Genomic DNA, 19,763 nt, shown 5'->3' on the forward strand with positions numbered 1-19,763 from the left:
ACTGGTGCATGGCAGCAGCAGTTCTACGCAAGCCGAGCGGGCCAGATCCATGGAAGCCCGCTCGTCATTGACCACTGCGTTGACCACGCACCTTGCGTTCGGGGACTCCCCTTTGCTGGTGGATTAAAGGCTCTAATGCGAACACAGGCACTGAGGGGCTTCCAAGGGAGTACCGCGACAGGTGCTGAGCGCCACAGACTGCAAACTTGCAGTTACCCCAAGCAATTTTGCGCCGTCCAGCCGTTGCTATGGGTATAGTTTTATCTCGCCTGTGTGGCACCACAACTGTGGTGCCGAGAAAGGCCCCGCCTTTCCACAGGAACTTTAAAGGCGTAACCCTCACGCAAGCGTGGTCCGATCACCTAGGCGACCCTCCCAAATTCGCAATTATTTGTGTGTGAAACATCTGTGGTCGGCGTCGAGCGCGAGTGCGCTTGGCGGGAGAGCGCCGCCCCGCCTCATGCGTCCGTGTCCCGAGTCCCTCGTTCTCTCGCGAGCGTGTGGCATTTCCAATAGTTCCTGTCTGTGTTCAAGCAAACTAGGTACCTACGTGTACACTAGGTACAGCTCCACGCCTACTGGGGCCCAGAAGCTCCACTCGTCCTCTCAATTTGTCGGCTCGAACCGTTTCCACACGCACAGCCCCCACCTACCACCACGTTAGACTGCTCTTAGCTGAGCTATGGTTATGGGAATGCAGAAGCCAGAGGCAGTCTGCGCTGAGCCGAAGGTGTTCGTGGGCCAAGTGCCTCACGAGGTCACCCAGGACCAGATTTTTGCTCTGTTCTCCAAGTATGGCACCATCAAGAAGTGCGCCCTGATCACCGGTCCCGACGGCCGCAGCAAAGGCTGCGCTATGGTGACCTACGACCGATGGGCGGAGGCTGAGCTTGCCATCGAGCACGAAAATGGAACAGCCAACCTGGGCGGTGGCCGGACTCTGCTTGTCAAGTTTGCTGACCCTCCTCGCGGGCGTGGCGATGGGCCGGTGATGGGCGTGGCGCCCAAGAAGCTGTTTGTCGGCCAGGTGTGTGTCGGCTGCGTGCGCGCGCGACCATCTTTGCACTCTTTGTGCCTTGCAAAAATTAGCCATGACCATAGCGAACACATATTGTCGTCAGGGGTTGCATGCGTTTGAGCGAGCGTTACTGTAAACGCGCGCGAAGCGCGACCGCCGGCAAGAATCCGTGGGCAGCCGAGAAGCCGCGCCATCGCCCGCCCCCTGGCCCAGCTCCGGCTATCAGTGCCACTGCTGAGCAATGAAACGCTACATACGAACATAGGAAGCTGTTTCTAGTTATGTAGGCTGCACGGTGACACGGGTGGGGCGGGCAGGTGGAGGTGCTGGGCTGCTGTGCGCGACACAGCCACTCGTTGGACACGCCGACGTGTTGTCCAAAACCCCTCACCTGCCCGGAGTAGGGGTGCCACGATGGGACTGGCATATCTGTGAACCCACGGTTCATTAGACCGACGGCGCTCTATGTTTGGGTTCAGCCCGGGGTTTGGGGAGGGGCCGCGGTGGAGAGCGGCAACCAGCGGGTCTCCGCCGCAACGCTGACGCGCCCGCCATAGCAGCCCGCCGATCTGAAGCTGCATACTTGACTGCCAGGGCCCTACATCAGAGTTTACTGCATGAATGGGCACTATATATTGGTATCTCATGGTGCCCTGCCGCCCGTTGGCGGCTTTGTGCGCGTGGCTTCGACGGCCCAGCACGGCAGTTGTCTTGTACTCCACCGAGCACAGCCATATCTTAGCAGTGCACGTTGTGGGCAGTGTGCTAAGCACCTTGTCGAACCGTCCCCGCCTCCCCTGTGCCTGTTCCTGCTCCTCAGATCCCCCAGCACACCACGGAGCAGCACATCCGCTCGCTGTTCGCGCCCTTCGGCAACATCACGGACGTGCACGTACTCAACAAGGGCAACGCCCCTGGTAGGCGCACGGGCTGATGGGTTTGAGGGCGCTAGCAGGAGGGAAGGCTGACCGGCCGCGTCCACGGCGCAATGGTGGAGAGGAGGCCCAAGTGGGCCCGCAGCGGTTGAGGGCACCAACCGTAACGCTCGCGCTGCCGGCAGGTCTGCATCTACGGACAGCGACAGCCGCCGTCTTGTAGCGCAGCTGTAACCTGTTGTCGCCGGACCGCCCCAACCTCCCAACCTCCCTGGCATCGCCTCTTCCCAACCCCAGGCTGCGCGTTTGTGACCTACGAGCGCTGGGCGCACGCCGAGGCGGCCATGCTGTCGCTGAACGGCCAGACCCTGATCGAGGGCGCCACCACGCCCATGGTCGTCAAGTTTGCGGACGCCAAGGTGCAGGACATGGGCGGCCAGAAGCGCGGCTTCGGCGCCGTTGAGGGCGCGCCGCCGGGCGTCTTCCCCGGCGCCGCCGCCGGCCCCGGCGGCAACAAGCGCACCTTCACGGGCGCGGGCGCGCCGGGCGCCATGGGCATGGCCGGCATGGCGGCTGCGGGCTACAACCCTTACGCTGCGGCTGCGGCCATGGGCTACGACATGAGCACCATGGCGGCCATGGGCTACGGCAACATGGGCATGATGGCGGGCATGGCGGGCATGCAGGTCAGCAGGGGGGGGCAGGTCAGCAGAGGGGGGCATTGCAGGTGGTTGCAGGGGGGAGGGGGGTTGCAGCGGGAGGGAGGTTGCAGGGGGAATGGGAATGAGGGAGAAGATGAGGGAGGAGGGGGATGGTGCTGGGGAAGGCGAGGGATGGCGAGGGGACGAAGGGGAGGGAGGGAAAGGGAAGGGAGGGAAGGGAAGAACAGATGAGGTAGGTGGGGCAGGGTCAGAAGGGCCGTCGTGTTACGGTTTGGTGGTTATGTGGGTTGGCCCGGAGGCGATGCAGAACAGCAGGATGGGCGGACGACGGGCATAAAGCTGCACGCATGTCGTGTGTAACCCATCCCGCGCCGGGTACGCCATGCTGCGCCCTCATGTGCACTGAACCGAACCTTGCCCTCCTCCCCAACCCCTATATCCGACCCACAGCAGGGCATTCCTGGGCAAGGCGGCCAGCAGGGCATGGGCGGCGGCGCCATGGGCGGAGCAGGCGCCATGGGCGGTGCGCAGGTCCTGGGCGCTGGCGGCATGGGCGGCATGGGTGGCATGGGCGGCATGGGCGGCGGCCTCATGGCCGGCATGAACATGATGGGCCTGGGCATGGGCGGCGGCATGGGCATGAACAAGCCCGGGCTACAGGAGGGCCCCAAGGCCTGGAAGCTGTTCATTGGCCAGGTGAGCGGCGGCTCCGCCGGGGCTGGCGGGTGACGGCTAACACGGGCTGTGCAGGGCTGTGGGAGGAAGGCGGGGCGCGTGACGAGGCGACGGTGGAGGCGAGCGAGAGGGTAGCGCCCCGGGGTTTTGCCTGCGGGGCCAGCTTGCGCGGGGCTGTCACGCGGCGCGCTGCGTGACACGCAGCGCTTGCCTCTGCCGCGCCACTGCATGCCAAGCGGCTGTTGAGGGGATGCTGATGATGCTGGCGCCTGCCGCAACGCTCACCCGCCCTTCCATCCTCCACAGGTGCCGTTCGAGGCCAACGAGACGGACCTGTGGCCCATCTTCAGCCCGCTGGGCAACATCCTGGAGCTGGTCATCCTGCGCCACCAGGGCAAGTCCAAGGGCTGCGCCTTCCTCACCTACGAGAACCGCACCGACGCCGAGAAGGCGATCCGCACCCTGGACAGCCAGGTGTCGGTGCCCTCCGACCCCCGCGGGCGACTGCTGACCGTCAAGTACGCCAACAGCGCCGCCGCCGCCGCCATGTAAATAGCTACATTATAGCTACACAGATGATAGCGCTGTGGCCTCCAGCTTGTGGAGTCGGCGTCGGCCGTCGTGCGCCGGCGGCTGAGGCGGTGGCGGGCCGGGGCCGCGGCGCTTGCCGCTGTCGCGGTCCGCTGGCTGCGCGGCCGTCTGGTTCGTTGATTGCGGCGGCGCTGCTGGCAGCAGTGGCGCGCGCGCGCGGCTGGAGAGAGGATGCAGGGGTGAGGCGGTAGCGTTTGCGCGGCTGTTTGTGCTCCTCGTGTGTGCTCGTTTGAGCGGAGCCTGTACTGGCGTCTGGCGCGGCCATTGCCGCGCCGTGCCAGTGCGGGGCCGATGTGCGCTGTGGTGGAGAGGCAGCAGCGAATGAGCGGGGCCTGATATTACGGGTGTGGGAAGCGAAGGGCTAGGTAGGAGGCTTGGAGGGTTGGGATGGCGATTACGTGGGCGAGTAGAGTTCTTTCACGCGCTTGATTGGTCAGGGAGGCCGGAACGCGAAAGAGGAACGTTGACATCGACAGGGTCGCGTGTGCAGGACTGGAGGCGCAGCCGGGTGGGCGCGAGGCCTTAAAGGCCTGTGCGGGTCCCCACTGGCGGGTGCTTCGTCCCACGACCTTTCCTAAGGATTTGGTTTCGGTTGGGCCTGGCCGTGAGTCGTAGGTTTGGAGGGATTGCTTCAGGCTGGTCATCAGACACGATCTCACGGCGTGGGTCGCACTGGTTTGTGTGTGCCGCAGTGCAAGTGCAGGCGCGGGCGCCAAAGCGCCTCATGGCGGCGGGCTCCCTTGCGCCACTCCGACCGCACCCTGCGAGGTGTGCGTTTGCTGCGGTTTTCTCGCCGGCTCGTGCTGTATGTAGCGTGCGTGGTGCGCCAAGGCTGACCGCAGTTCCTTTGTGAGCATGTGGTTTTTTCTCTGGTTCACAGCAACAAACGGCTTCATACAGCGTTTCGATACGGTGGTGTGAGCAGTGCCGCCGGTTGCGGGTGTCGAGAGTGGAAGGGTGGAAGGGGTTCACGTGCACGAGTGCGCCGTGGCGTGACCAAGACGTGGTGGCGGGGCAGAGCGGGCATCAGTCAATAGACATAGAGCTCGCCTGGGAACCCGCCCCACTGCGGGGACGGCCAAGCCGTTCCGGTGTGTCAATGTGCCTTGCTCCGCATGGGTTGCGCGAGTGTGGTTTGTGCGCTGTTTGCATGGGCGCACAACTGTGGCTCGAAGAAGGCAAGATCTCGATTCAAGTGCTCACGTGCTTAAGGACCTAATGACAAGTTCAGCGCTCTTGCGCAACGGCAGGGCAGTTGCTGGGGTTGGTGGAGGGGGCAGGAATGGCGTCAAGGCAACGCGGCGTGACACGCGGGTGTACGCTTGCGGTGCTGTAGCTGACACTTGCGTTGGAGCGTGGCCACGTGCACATGCATCGTCGTCGTCGTGCAACGCGTCAGTGCCACGTGCCAACCCACCAGTCCGGTCCCACGTCTTCGTTCCGTCCGCGTCCAGCAGTGTGAGCAAGCCATACCAAGTGAGCAGCGCAGAGCATAGGCGCAACGCATGAGTTGAGCGATGGGGCTACGGACATCACTGGGGGGGGATCGGATGGGGTGCACTGGTGCATGCCGGGTGGGTGCGTGGGTGGGGCACTGTATGATGTGGAAGAATGAGTGCCACGAAAAGCGATGGAATGCAACGTGTGGCTATCCGAACGACGGGCATACCGAGGCCACTGAGTGGCAGAGGTGGTTGGTGGTCGAGGGCCGTGCATGTACGTGCGATGGCCTCAGCTGCCCACGGCCGCAACCGGCCGCACCATTAAGAAGTACACTCCACACCGCAGCCCCTCACCCCGACAACGATGCCCGCCTGTACAGCAAGGCGGTGCAGCGGACGCAGCAGATTACGGCAGCCGTCCACCATGGCAATCCGGCTGCAGTCAGGCTTGGCACGCACTTACTACAACTGCTCTCGCCCGCCGCATACAGCGGCAGGGCATGAGGGCACGTGCGGTAATGGGCTTAGAGCGGCCTCAAGGGCAGGCTCTTGCCCACATGCCTGCCCTTTGCCAGGGAGTACGCTGCCCCCCATCATGGGACCTGCCTCTGCGACTTGCAAGCGCTCGTTTCCCCAAGGCATCTGAGTCAACCCCACAGGCCACCTAGGGCTGCCCAAGCCACCCGACGGCTGCCTGACTCGGGGCCTGCGAAGTTGGCAGTGTGATTACGCCATAAGTCATGTTGGAGGAAGGTTGAGGCTGGTCAGACAGGGACGGAGAGGGTTGGGCACTCTGACCGACGTCGGCCTCGGGTTTCGGTTGGCAGTTTTGCGCTATCGCAGCGCCGATTGTGCAAGTACATCTCGCTGCACATGGCGATGCATTTATTGTAAGTCGGGGTGGAGGTATGACAGTTCACTCGTTCTACCACTTTCCACACCAGGCCACCGTGGCCGGCCGGCCAGGCCGGCGGTTAGTTGGCGTATAAACCCCTTCCGCCTACACCACAACTCTATTATTGTGTGGCACGCTAAGCGTTGGATTCATTTATTCGGGGGTGCTTTCTGCTGTCCTGCAGTCCTTGCTTGTTTGCTTCCACACATCAAAACCATGCATCAACTCAGCGCCTACGCGGCGCTGGCGCTGCTGGCGCTCGCGACCCTGCCTAGCTCGCTGGCTGTGCAAAGTATTGTAACTGACTGGCTCACTGTCACGCAATCGACCGTCATTGCGACCGGCATTGACCATCAGACCACGGCGCGGTTGTATGGAGACGTGGCCTCAGGTAAGCGCGGCGTGTGCGTGGCGACAGGCTGTGACAGTAGCAAGGGCTGGCTGAATAGCAGCTTCAGGCACCGGGCAGGGATTGGCTGGTCAGCCTTATGAGGGTGGCGGCGTGACGGATGTGACCTGGCCTCACGCAATTGACCCGCCCCCCCTTGGGCTGCTCCGCTGTCCCGCTGCTGCCCGCAGCCCAGTATGATGCCATTAAGATTGTGCGAGACTACAAGAAGACCAAGCTGAACGAGGAGGCCGCTGTGGGTGAGTGACGTTACGGTGTCGTGTAGGAGACGGGGGAGGGGTGTGCGTGTTCGTGCGTGGCGGCGAACATGCATACACACGTCTGCGCTTAGCACGTCCTGGGGTTTGCTTGTGCAGTGCGTGGCGTGGCGACCGGCCAAGCCCTGCGTGTTCGCTGGGGGTTCTGCGTGCGCTCCCCTGGCCCTGAAGACACCTGCATGAGGCACGGCCTCCTCTAGCTCTTTTGCTGCTCACCGGGCCTTGCTTTGCCCTTGCGCAGCCTACGCCAGCCACTCGGTCCTCAGCACCTTCTTCCACTGGCGCCAGAGCACCATCTACGACATCCTCCTGCAGCAGCAGCTGGACAAGTGGGGCATCAGCGACAGCCAGGTGCCGCTCTACCAGAAGCTGATCGTGCCACATATCCAGGCCCGCCTGCAGAAGCGCATCCGTGACAACGGTAGCGTCTACCCCAACTGGCGCCCCGCCGGCAACGGCACCGCCAACTGGGGCAAGTACCAGTACACCCCGGGACAGGTGAGAGGGATCGGAGCTGACGTGCAGGGCATGTGTGCGCGCCGCGGCACGGTCCCATGCTGTTGGCACAACGGCTACCCCAACATTCAGCCCAGCGGGTGCACGGTATGGGCTTACTGCAGGCCTCCGGCTGCTGCTGCATGGTGTCGCAAGCCTGTCCTTACCGCTGTTGTCCCATACCATACTGTACATGCGGGCTGACCCTGCCCGGCCCCCTCCTCGGGCCCCGCCGTGCTGTTGTGCAGACCTCGGTGCGCTACCCCCAGGTCGCCCACGCCACGCCCAACTACCTGACCCTGGCTGACGTGGATGAGATCACCAAGGAGTTCAAGCGCTTCCAGCTGGACGACCCCGAGTATGCCCGCCAGCTGGAGCAGGTGTGATCTCAACCATTTAAACCACTTAATCCACTGGACCTCAGGAGTGCGGACAGCCTGCTCCCTATTCCCTTTCCTGCCGTGCCTAGTCACCACGCCCCAGCAGCGCATGGTCCCGGCTGAATGCTCACGCTGCCTTCCCCCTCCGCTCCCGACCTATCGATCAATGCCCCGCCGCACAGGTGCGACTGTACGGCTCGCTGAACTCCACCGTCCGCAGCGTCTACGACACCGGCTCCCCCCGCTTCTGGGCCCTGAGCACCGGCACCGGCACCATCGCCGGCATGCTCCTGAACGCCTCCATCGCCGTCATCCCCGACGGCACCCCCCTCATCCACCAGGCCCGCTACTTCAAGCTGCTGGGCTCCTCCTTCTGGGACGCCGGCGTGTCGTGCTGGCGTGTCAAGTTCCGGGAGCTCTTCTGGCGCCCCATCACCGCCATCCGCACCGCGCACGGCGTGGGCACCGTGGACCCGACCTGGACCCCCTGGCTGGCCACCCCCGCCCACCCTGAGTATCCCTCCGGCCACACCTGCAGCGTGGTGGGTGATTGGTTCCATCAGTAGGGGCGGGGATGTATAATCCTTGCGTACCGTACATATGTGTCGTTCATTATAAGGTATTTGTGAACGGGCGGGGTCATGAGTTGGTGTGTGACATGCGGCGTACCTCAAAGCACGGCGTGGCCTCCCTACGCACTCACACGGCCCAACATCGCCTAACATCGCTCACAGAATGCACGGCGCGCGCGGCCCAACGCCGGACCTGCTGGCCATACGCGCTGTCTGCACTGCATGATCCGCGCACATGTTACCGTGTACAGATGCCTGACAGCCTGCTGGCTTGATTGTTGTGTCTGCAGGGCGCCTGGATTGCCATTAACGAGGCCTACTTCGGAAGGGACTTCCCGCTCAACATCACCAGCTACGGCGCCCTGGACCTCTCGCCCCGCTCCTACCCCAACTTCCGTGCCGCCGGCGTTGAGAGTGGCGACAGCCGCCTGTGAGTGTGTGCGTGCGCATTTGTGTGTATGGGGGGCGTTGGCCCAGCTCAGGAAGGCGCGCGCATGCGTGTTGTGTGTGGGACCATGTGCGGGCTGAGCATGTGCGGCGGGGATGAGCTGTTACTGTAGTTGCTGTTACGGTATGTAGCTTGCCAGCCACATCACCAGCTGCCGTACACCTGAAGGCAAGCAACTTGAAACTAAAGCCTTCCTTGTGCATGCAGGTATGCCGGCGTCCACTTCAACAAGTCCAACACGGACGGCATCAACCTGGGCATCAAGGTGGCCAGGTTCATTCACACCAAGTTCTTTGCCTCCAAGACTTTCAAGGACGCGCTCTAAAGGCCTGCTGGCTGGTCTGAGAGGGTTATGTACTTATGTTGTATAAACAGCATGTGGACGGAAGTTATGAGGTTCATGTAGGGAATGGGGGAACTTGCTGAGGCCTAGTCTCGCTATTGACGAGTGTTGCGGAACTAATGCGTACGTAGACCAGAGCGGAAGGCGGAGTGGGCTTGCAGGCGGCACGAGAGTAGGCCGCCTGACGGCACTGGGGTGAGCGGGGCCCTGCGGGGTGGGACGGCGGGGGCGGGGCGGACGCGGACGTTCCCTGACCAGGACTGCTGGCGCGCACTTTTTCCTCATAAATGGTTTATAGCTTACGTGATGAATTACATACGCTAAAGCCTGTAGTATGCATTTCGGGAACTTCGGGAGCCAGACGACAGGCAGGGTGAGCGCAGGGGAGGGCAGGGCAGGGCTGAATGGGTGGGCAGGGCCGCAGTGTCCCAAGTCGGCGTTTGGCACGCGAGCCTTAAGCTTTTTATGGTCTGTATCATGCTTAGCTACCAAAACCACCGGAGGGACTAGGGATGGAGCGACTGCGCAGGCAGCGCGCAAGCTGGTCATTATGTTGTCAAGTGCGGAGCAAGGCTTGCAATGTAAACAATGAGTGTGGCTCCATTCAACTCAACAGAAGGTATATTAGTGAGGCTTTAAGCACACGAAATGCCAGCCTAATCGCAGCTCTCCAGCAAACCCGCCCAGCAAACAACTTACGCTTTGGATATATGTTGCTAAACCCCATGGGTAAAATATGATTAATTATACGGCCACTCCGGCGCGCCGCTGCCAGCCAATTTGTCACAGAAATCCTGGATCCAGGCAGGCCGGCAGGTCGGGCCATGCAGGCCACGCATGAAAGGGCATAAAGGGATTGCCCACTTATGACAATCGATTAATTCATTCATTTCACCACCTACTTCATCTCAGCAGATCGCAGGGCCATTTCGAAGATGGCAGCATACCGGTCAACCGTCTGCGCAGCAGTGCTGCTCGCACTGCTGGCGCTTCCAAGCTCGCTCGCGGCGTCCAGTGTCGTCACGGATTGGCTGGTTGTTGCGCAGTCTACTGTCATCGCCACAGTTGTGGATCATCAGCCCGCGGCGCGGCTCTATGCGGATGTCGCATCTGGTGAGTGTGGGGAATGGCACCCTCGCTGCCTGGGATGTTAATGCTTCCTTGATAGTTGATCTGGGCTGCGCGCACGTTCGACGTGCAGCTGTGACGGTCAGCCGGGTGCTGTGTGTCAAACTCTGTGTCAATCAGTCCGTTGACGCGGCTTGGCCCTCTTTTTCCCAAATCCCCAAAACAGCCCAGTATGACGCCATCAAGATTGTGCGCGACTATAAGAAGGCTAAGCTGAGCGAGGAGGCCGCTGTGGGTGAGTGACGTTACTGGCTTGAGGAGGGTGTGCATGTGCGTGGCGGCGAACGTACACACCGCTTTGGCAAAACTGACAACATCCGGTGTGAAAGTGTACTGCGCCTCACCTGTGATATCCCTGCAGCCTACGCCAGCCACTCGGTCCTCAGCACCTTCTTCCACTGGCGCCAGAGCACCATCTACGACATCATCCTGCAGCAGCAGCTGGACAAGTGGGGCATCAGCGACAGCCAGGTGCCGCTCTACAAGAAGCTGATCGTGCCCACCATCCAGGCCCGCCTGCAGAAGCGCATTGGTGACAATTTCAGCATCTATGCCAACTTCCGCCCAGCCGGCAACGGCACTGCCAATTGGGGCAAGTACCAGTACACCCCCGGCCAGGTGCGCGATCCTTCCCCTCTCCCGCGCCTCGCCAACCTGCCTGAACCCTGTCCCATCACACACCCTCTCCCGCGCAACCCTCACTGCTCGCCCGCGATCACGTGCACGCACCAAGCTCACGCCTTCCTTCCTGTTCACCCTCGCTCCCCTTGCTGCCCCGCCCCGGCGCCCTGGCGCCCCGCCTTGCAGACCTCCGCCCGCTACCCCCAGCTGGCGTACACCACGGCCAACTACCTGAGCGCCGCCGACGTGGATGAGGTCACCAAGGAGTTCAAGCGCTTCCAGCTGGATGACCCCGAGTACGCCCGCCAGCTGCAACAGGTGAGCGCGGCTGCTGCGATGTGGGGCGCTTGCCGGGCATGCATGGTCGGTCGTGCCCCTTGTGTCAGGGAAGACGAAGGGAAGGAAACACGCAGGCCTTGTATGCGATGCTTCTGCTGGTCGCGTCCATAGGGAACACCATGGACGGCGCCCACGCCACCCTACCTGCACAGCTTAACCCATGCCTTTCCAGGCCAGTCGTCGCCCCTTGCTTTGGCATGCTAGCCAAGACGCCACAATCCACGACCAGCAGTGCACAACCTTCCTACGGTAACTTCAATGCACTGCCCACAGAGCAAGGACTACGGCTCGGTGAACTCCACCGTCCGCAGCGCCTACGACTCCAACTCCCCCCGCTTCTGGGCCCTGGGTGGCGGCACTGCCACGGTTGCTGGCCTCTACGTCAACATCTCCATCGCCGTCATCCCCGACAGCACCCCCCTCATCCACCAGGCCCGGTTCTTCAAGCTGCTGGGCTCTTCGTTCTTTGACGCCGCCGTGGCTTGCTTTCGTATCAAGTACCGGGAGCTCTTCTGGCGCCCCATCACCGCCATCCGCACCACCCATGGCGTCGGCACCGCTGACCCCACCTGGACGCCGCTGCTGGCCACCCCCGCCCACCCCGAGTACCCCTCCGGCCACCAGTGCAGCTCGGTGAGTGGCCTCTGCTGAGGGGCACACCGCACGCTCCTGCCGTACGCCCCGGACTTGCACACAGAACCTCCCCCCAACAACTCCCGCCGGGAGCCCGCCGCACATGCACCTCTGATCTCCCACGCACTTACTCCTTCGACCTGCGCACTCAACCACCCTTGTTACTTCACCAACGGACTGATGCAGGGCGCCTGGACTGCCATCAACGAGGCATACTTCGGCGCCCTGGGCCCCCTGAACGTCACCAGCTACGGCGCCCTGGACATCTCGCCCCGCACCTTCCCCAGCTTCCGCTCCGCTGCCGTCGAGTGCGGTGACAGCCGCCTGTGAGTGCTAAAAATCTGGGTTGCGGCGGGGTCACATGCGGGCTGAGCGTACGTACGGGCGCGGGTGTCCTCATGTTTGGTGCTCCAGTCATTGACTGCATGAATCCGGCATCACGGCCTGGGCTCTGAAGCCGAGGGCCGCTAAGCCGACGTCCCTCCTTGCCACTTCATGCCACTGCGTCTACCGTTCTCACATTGAGCCGCCCCCTCCGCCTACGCACGTTGCCGCTCGCTCCCACACAGGTACGCTGGTGTCCACTTCAACAAGTCCAACGTTGACGGATTCAATCTCGGCTACAAGGTGGCGCAGCACATCCACACCAAGTACTTCGCCGGCAAGACCTTCGTGGACAGCATTTAAAGAGTTGCATACTATACTCTTGCTGCAGCCATGGATAAGACTCAGGCTATAGGGCGGTTGGGCGCTGCGTGGCAGCTCGGCAGGATGTGGCGGGGTTTTGCACATAGCAAGGGCCGGGCCAGGGGTGTTCCGTGCCCCTGATCAGGCGGTCCATGTATGTGGGCTTGTACACTGCGAAGATCAAAGCACATGTATATGATGTCATAATCAAGCATTATTCTCATATGTAGCCGTCTGTGTGGGGCTCGGCCCCTTCGGACCCTCGGACTGGCCCCTCCCGTTTGCTGTCGTGACCTGGCGTGTGACCGTGCATATCGTGTGACTGAGTGATTTGGGTGCGGTTTTGGCGTGTGGGAATAGGGGAACGTGCCCGAGGTTGGTTGGCCCGACACGGTGTATTGCATGGGAGGCCGGAGTACGGGTGATCCGAGAGAGGATATAGGTTGCGTCTGAGAGCGGCTGGAGCCGTCTCTCATTCCGATCCTAGGCGAGATAGTCTTTGACCGTTCTATATGAGGGACGGACCCGTCCTAGTGGACGTTAAAATCTTTGGCAACATGTAAGCCGGAACGTGATCGCCTTGCGCCACCCTCTCGCTCGCTACGCATGCGCTCCCGGCCGCCTACGTCGTGGCCAACACGGCCATTTGCAGAGGCCGACGTAACAAATATGCAAACATCGGAATGAGAAGCGCTCGTCTGCAACGTCTGGCAATATGCATACGGCACACCGCCACACCCTGCTCAGGCCCAGACGTTGCACACGAGCGCCGCATTGACATTGCGCCGCACGCTGGGGGGTAGTCGCCGTCAGGCACACGAAACGTTCATTGTCCTATGAACGTGTATGGGGCATAGGGCGCGACATTGCGTCCCGGATTCTGGACCTCGGTTTGTAGGCTTCGTCGTGATTGGATGGTGGGCATGCAATCGTTTGGGGCCGTGCGAGCCTCCAAGCCGATAGTATGCGCGAGCAAAGTATATGCCAGAGGCCGGTGGGTGGAGTCCGTGAGCTGCGGCGCGGTCTGGGTGTGCCCCGCCGCCTGCCGGTTGCGGACCGTGTATCACATAACCAATGGAGTGGCACCAGATCGGCCACACACGTGTAACGCAGTATGAGTAGCAGGGGGGGCCGCTCCCAACGACAGAGCGAGTCCCTGAGCCTACGCTCCGCGTGTCCACACTAGAGTGCCAGGCGCTTGCTTCGAAGCGCCCGGCGGCATCGCCCTCTGCATTACCATATAGCTGTGCTGTGATTACCAGACCAGCTATCGAGTTCAGCAGCACGCCGCAGCAGCACAGTGCACAAGCGCAACCTGACGGCAGTGTCACACTAAAACCGTAAAGCGCATGCTGTAGAACCGCCGAGGTAGCACAGGTCCGGTTAACCGCCACCGCTGGACAGCAACCCCTCCCACCTCCGCTCAACATGTGTGTTGCCTGCCGGCATGGCACCTTACACACAGGCAGCTTCCTGTGTCATGCGCCATTGCACCAGTACAGCGCACACATCACTGGGTCAGGTTCCATTAAACCATTGCAGCCATGCACAAGGTGCTTGCCAGCGCCTGCTGCGAGCGGCCAGAGTGCCAGGCCCTGCACCATTGACATTGCCCAGTGCCCACCAGCTTGGCCCATGCCGGGGGTAGGCATTCTCGCAACTCGAGGGCGGCACTAGCAGATCTGCACCCGGACTCCCACGCAACATACGACTGCAGTACGCAGAAGCTGACGATCCCGAGGACGAGAGCTCATGGAAGTGGCTCAGCCGCTTCGCCAGGGACTGGGCATCCTGTGCCGACGTCCCGAACGGGAATGGGCCGTGTCCCGTCCTCACTAAGGGCCGTGTCCCGTCCTCACTAAGGGCCCTCACTCAGCATCGGGCAGGACAGGGGACGCAGTCATCTCGCGTGTCCAATCGTGGCATGCAGGCGCAGTCTGGTCTGGACGGCCGGGATTTTGGTAAAAGGGAAAGTGGGTTGTAGGGAAAACACCTGTTGTAGAGTCAAAACTTTTCATCACCACTACATCCCGGTCGCAAAGATGGATATGAAGCGCTTTAAGCTTTTCTGGCGAAGGAAGGCGAAGCCGAAGGAGTGCGGGGTTGGGGTTATTTTTGTGTACGTACTTGCGCGACGCACTTGGCGGTATCCTGAATTATGCTTGGAAAGACCGATGAACGTGGTTAGAGGTCACGGCAACCTAGTAAGAGGAAAAACGTGTGTGGTCGCGATGGGGCATTAATTCCGGAGACTTTTTCAATGTGCACGCTGCCGCGCATCATGCCCCCCTGATGAATGGAACTGCTGTGAAACTTAATTGGTTTCTACTGTGATAGCAGGGACAGGCTGCCGCAAGCGACGCAGTCAAATAATAAAGTCGGAACGCTGTTGGTTACTCCAGCAGGTCTTGGAGTTGTAGCTGCTCATCATACTTTCTTATAGCTTGAGATATCATGCAGAGCCTAACGGCGCGCGGGTTGCCATCGGCAGCTCCAATTGCGCCTTCGGCAAGGCTGCACGTTCCGGTCCTCGCCTCCCGCGGCCTCGGTTGTCAACGCGTGCCCCTTAAAGTTTGCCGGGTAGCAACAGGAAGTGCCGGAGCTGCAGGTGAGAGAGCTTAAAGGGGAACTCGGCCGGGGAAGGTTTATGGGCGCAATCGGTCGCAAGCACGTGGCGGCTTGCGGGGGTGTTGCTCGCGCGACCGAAAGCTTGCAGGTTCTCATAGGCCCCTGCTCTGGCTTTGTTTCGCCAATAAATTCAATGCATGTAAAGTCCCTGCAAAACGTGTTGTCTTAACAGAGGGCGTGAAGGAGGACGTGCCAGCTGTGCCCGTGGTACCCCAACTCGGCGGGTCTGACGGCAACGGCGTGGGCAAGAATAATGGCGGCGGTGGCGGTGGTGGCGGTGGTGGTGGCAACAACGGGGATGGTAAGCAGCAATGCACGCTAGAGCGCGGGGGAGGGGCCGGCCGGGGGACAGCCACAGCGTGCAGCCAACAGGGCTAGTGCCGACCCGAGCTTGGTGGGTTTCCCCCTCCAACCGGCCCATCCTCGTTGCACACGTCACACAGCACATCCACGCGAACACCTCCTCGGGCTTTGTAACACACTCAAATAGGGTCTCATGCTCTCACACACTGACGTGAGACCGCACACTTAGAGCGTGAGAGCGTAAGAGGTCACTCCCACTCTCGCTCACGCCCACTCCTCTCACACATACACTGTCCATCTTCCTGTCACACACCCCTGAGGGCACACACACACACACATAAAGCACACAAAGCACACATGTAAAGCACACACACACACACACATACACACACACACACATGCATTTGCCGTCATGCATGCGCCCATGCCGTCCCCCGCCTGTTTACTTGCTCGTGGTCGCCCACCCTCCGTCTCTTTCCCAAATCGCGCAACCCCTAGTATAGTTAATTGGGCTGGGACTGGGCTGCGTGTTTGCTCGTGCTCGTCGCGCGCCGCCGCGCTTAACATGTTCCTTCGCTCTTGTTCGTGACACTCCCCTGCTGCCGCCCTGTGCTCTGTTGTTTTCTTATTCGCTCGTAGGTGAGAATTTCATCGAGGATTGGGCGGGAGCTTGGACTTAGCGGCCAGGAGTAGCGACGCGGAGCTAGGAATCGTAGGAGTGCCTGGGCCTCACGGTACCGTGAGCACATGCATGGGTTTGCACCCTTGAGAGCGTGTGGACACTAATCCCCCCTCGAGGTTAGAGTAGCGGGGGTTGCGCGATTTCCGGTTGGTAAGACCGGCGGCTCACCGCAGCAGGTATGCGAGGTAACTTCAGGTAACATCCGTAAACCGTCGCTTTGCTGCATCGCATACACTGTCTTTGCGCAACGTTTTCCTTGTGCTCTTTAACACACACACATAAAGCACACGTATCGAATGCACTGAGTGCACTCATCATCGCACACACGCAGGCAAGGAACCCATGGACCCCAAGATTGTGGCGCTGCTGGCGGCGGCGGGCCGCTCCGTGGACAGCTTCCCCGCGGACTTCAAGTACGGGCTCCTGGCCAACAAGGTGCGGCAGGGGCAGCACAGCACGCAGGAGCGGCCAATGGCACTGGTGCTGGAGGGCTGAGGGTGCTGTGGAAGAGTGCGCGCACGGGTTGGGGGGCACTGGGGGTGAACCAGTCGATGGCGTAGTGTATCAGCCGTCGCCGGGGGGTTTAAGGGTGGTGACCCCCGCGGGCAGGTCTGGTGCTGTTCGGGTTGCCTGCCTATCTGAACAGTGGACACACATCACTCACAGCGCTGCTGCGCGCCTGCTCCCTTTGCCAGGTGACGCCGGAGATCCTGCAGCGCTATTTCTCATTTGAGGCCAACTTCATTGCCAAGCTGGTGTGGGGCATTGACGGTGAGCAGATCCCCGGGCGTGGCCATGGGAGTGGTCGCGGGCAACGACCCGTGCGCAGGGCCAGGGATGACCGGAGATACCAGGTGGTCCTGCGGTGTCGGTGGCGGTCCATGGGGTACAAGCAGGGGCGGGGAGGTGCAGGGCAGGGCGGTCAGGCGACGAGAGCCTGAGTCGGGATGTGTACATGCTCCACGGAAGCAAATGCGGCGGTCATATGCGACAGCGGCACATGCCGGAACGCAGTGTCCCTGGCCTTCTTGACACACACATGCCTCGCTCACGGCCTTCCCAACGGCCCAACCCAGCACCCTTCCCGCACACTGTCCCCGCGCCCTGTCTCCCCGCCCTGGCGCAGGCTTCCGCGAGCGGCTGCTTGCAGACCCCAGCTTCTTCGTCAAGCTGGGCATTGAGATTGGCATCGGCGTCGTGATGAAGATCACGGCCGAGTACACCAAGCGCCAGGAGAACTTCGCCAAGGAGGCGGACTTCGTGTTCGCCAACACGCTCATGGCCATCATCGCCGACTTCATGCTCACGTGGCTGCCGGCGCCCACGCTGTCGTACAGGTGGGGCGGGGCAGGCGGGGCCGGGTGGATGGGTGGGGAAGTGGGGCGCGGCCGGCGACCAGGCCGCGTGTGCGCCGCCTTCACCTGGGTTTGGGTTGGGATGGGGGGAGGCGGCATCGGCATACGTGGGGCTATGGCCACAGCGCGCAGGTCGTGCGAATGGCCCGTGGTCCTGCTGCGCAACCTCGTTGCCTTCGGCCCAACACCGCCCACCGCTCCGTGTCATCCTGCCCCTCCCTCAACCCCCCTCACCACCCTCAGGCCTCGCGCCACCGCCAGCGGCAACGCGCTGGTCAACTTCTTCGCCAGCTGCCCCGACAACGCCTTCCAGAAGGTGCCGCCCGGCATGGAGCCGTTCAGCCTGAGCCAGCGGCTGGGCGCCATCCTGCGCAACGGCTCCAAGCTGCTGGGCGTGGGCTTCTGCGCCTCCCTGATTGGTGAGCGGGCGGTGGAGGAAGGGAAGGGGGCTTACGGGGTGACAGAGAGGGGCGGCATCGTCTTCCATAAAGGACGGAGTGATTCCAGTGTGTACGTATGTGTGTGTGGGGGGGTTACTTTCCCAACCCCATGTGCCGGGGGGCTGGGACGAGGAAGAGAAGAGCAGGAAGGCAGGCAACGGGGGAAGGCAGGGCAGCGGGGGATGGGTGAGGGTGGGTTGATGCCGGCTCAGTTCGAGAGGTCGCAGCCTGCCGCCAGCGCTCTTGCCATCACCGGCCCTAACACCATACATTGCGTCTCTCGTGCCCCTCCACCGGACGAACAGGCGTGGGCGTCACCAACAGCCTGCTGTTCGTGCGGCAGCAGCTGGACCCGACCATGGCGCCGCCCAACGCGCCGCAGAACGTGCTGGCCACCTCGGCCGCCTACGGCGTGTACATGAGCGTCAGCTCCAACCTGCGGTACCAGGTGAGGCCAGAGGGGGCGGTGGCGGCTGGGGGATGTGGGTTTTGGGCGGTTGGCGGTTGGCGGTTGGCGTGGGGTTGGGAGGCAAGGGGGTTTTGGGCGGGCGGGAGGGATGAAGTCAAGCCGGCTGACAGCGGGCCAGCAGCGTTTCTGCATGGCAGCAATGCGCAAGTGGACGGCGCAGCCGCTGCTGCCCCCAGCGGCTGCACATGCTTGGGACCCGCCCATGAGGAAACACCCGCCCATTCGCTGCGCGCCTGGTGCAGATCATTGCCGGCATTGTGGAGGAGCGCGGCATCGAGGTGCTCTTCAAGGGCAACCACCAGCTGTGCCACCTGCTGTCCTTCGTGGCGCGTACCGGCAACACCTTCCTGGGCAGCCTGCTATGGGTGGACTTCGTGCGCCTGTGCGGCATGCAGAAGGCCAGCGCCAAGCCCGCGGAGGCGCACTAAAGCAATAGCAGGAGGAGGAGGAGGCTGAGGAGGCTGAGGAGGCTGCAGCTGTGGCAGGGCGCGAGAAGGAGCTGGACCTGGTCCGGGCCGCGGTGGAGGAGTCGGAGGAGGAGGCGCGGCGATGGATATTGAGGATGGTTTGGCGCAGCAGGGATGGCTGCTGCGGCTGCAGGGGGCCGCCGAGGAGGGGGGCAGGCACAGCGCGAGCGCGCGTGTGAGCAGCCGTCGTGGGCTATGGGCGTGCGGAGTGTGGGATACGAGCTGTAGCAGCCTAGCAGACCCGAGTGCTCTCCTGAGCATGAGCTTCGTGCCTGCGGCGCCATGGCCGCGACGGTGTGGCGACAGCAGGCGCGCGGTGTGGGGCTCATGGCGGACTGCGCCGTGGAGAGGGCGCTCACAGCGGGGGTGGGTGCAGCGCAGGGGCGCTAGACCGCTGGGCGCTGGTCACGACTTGCAATAACAGGCTGGTGCACGGGCTGGTGCAGTGCCAGCGGGACCATGTTAGGGCGGGCGCCGGTGCTTGTGATGCGAGGCATAAGCACGAGCATGGCGCGACCATTCGTTCGCATGTAGGCCCGTGTTATATCCTCGCTGCAGGGCTCTTTACTTAATCCCGCGAGTTTACTACGTGTTGGTCTATGGTGACAAGATATTTGAGGTGCAATCGTTTGACTGTCACGCGCGTGGATACACTTCCTGGTTTGGTGGTCTGGTCTGGACCTGTGTGCATGTGGTACACGTGTTTGGCTTGTTTGCTGTGTGCTCTGTTGGTAGATTCTTTTAACAATCCAACGGATGCTGGGTTCTGGGCATGGTCAGGGATGTCGTTGCAGCCCCCAATGGTGCGGCTGCAGAGGGTTATGCAAGTCCACAGGCGGGCAGGATGATTGCCACTGGGTAAAGCTCGACTTTATTACATATCATACGGCGGAGGTCCGTGGGCAATACAGAAGAGACTGTAACACTTATGACGAGAGCTCACAAACCC

The 19,763-nt window shown here is 62.0% G+C and overlaps 4 protein-coding genes across 4 annotated transcripts; all 4 read left to right on the forward strand.

Annotated features, from left to right (window-relative positions):
* Window positions 1–527: 527 nt before the first annotated feature.
* CHLRE_03g177200v5 (uncharacterized protein) lies at window positions 528–5,599 on the forward strand. Its single transcript, XM_001703380.2, has 5 exons — window positions 528–1,027; window positions 1,839–1,935; window positions 2,191–2,579; window positions 3,006–3,251; window positions 3,537–5,599. Exons 1-5 carry the CDS (start codon window positions 695–697, stop codon window positions 3,780–3,782), a joined length of 1,311 nt encoding a protein of 436 aa, XP_001703432.2. The 5' UTR covers window positions 528–694; the 3' UTR covers window positions 3,783–5,599.
* A 698-nt stretch (window positions 5,600–6,297) lies between these two features.
* Window positions 6,298–9,659, forward strand: CHLRE_03g177250v5 (uncharacterized protein). Its single transcript, XM_043060984.1, has 7 exons — window positions 6,298–6,549; window positions 6,738–6,806; window positions 7,066–7,322; window positions 7,568–7,699; window positions 7,882–8,241; window positions 8,562–8,701; window positions 8,927–9,659. The coding sequence occupies exons 1-7, from the start codon at window positions 6,375–6,377 to the stop codon at window positions 9,042–9,044; spliced, it is 1,251 nt and encodes a 416-aa protein (XP_042926113.1). The 5' UTR covers window positions 6,298–6,374; the 3' UTR covers window positions 9,045–9,659.
* A 288-nt stretch (window positions 9,660–9,947) lies between these two features.
* Window positions 9,948–13,045, forward strand: CHLRE_03g177300v5 (uncharacterized protein). Its single transcript, XM_043060985.1, has 7 exons — window positions 9,948–10,175; window positions 10,357–10,425; window positions 10,552–10,808; window positions 10,998–11,129; window positions 11,424–11,783; window positions 11,970–12,109; window positions 12,353–13,045. The coding sequence occupies exons 1-7, from the start codon at window positions 9,998–10,000 to the stop codon at window positions 12,468–12,470; spliced, it is 1,254 nt and encodes a 417-aa protein (XP_042926114.1). The 5' UTR covers window positions 9,948–9,997; the 3' UTR covers window positions 12,471–13,045.
* Window positions 13,046–14,767: 1,722 nt separating this feature from the next.
* CHLRE_03g177350v5 (uncharacterized protein) lies at window positions 14,768–19,751 on the forward strand. Its single transcript, XM_001703378.2, has 8 exons — window positions 14,768–15,078; window positions 15,271–15,399; window positions 16,415–16,518; window positions 16,779–16,854; window positions 17,210–17,420; window positions 17,682–17,857; window positions 18,184–18,326; window positions 18,590–19,751. Exons 1-8 carry the CDS (start codon window positions 14,925–14,927, stop codon window positions 18,773–18,775), a joined length of 1,179 nt encoding a protein of 392 aa, XP_001703430.1. The 5' UTR covers window positions 14,768–14,924; the 3' UTR covers window positions 18,776–19,751.
* The last annotated feature ends 12 nt before the right edge of the window (window positions 19,752–19,763 follow it).

The sequence above is a fragment of the Chlamydomonas reinhardtii genome, chromosome 3 (genome assembly GCF_000002595.2).
Source record: "Chlamydomonas reinhardtii strain CC-503 cw92 mt+ chromosome 3, whole genome shotgun sequence".
In the NCBI taxonomy this organism is placed as follows: domain Eukaryota; kingdom Viridiplantae; phylum Chlorophyta; class Chlorophyceae; order Chlamydomonadales; family Chlamydomonadaceae; genus Chlamydomonas; species Chlamydomonas reinhardtii.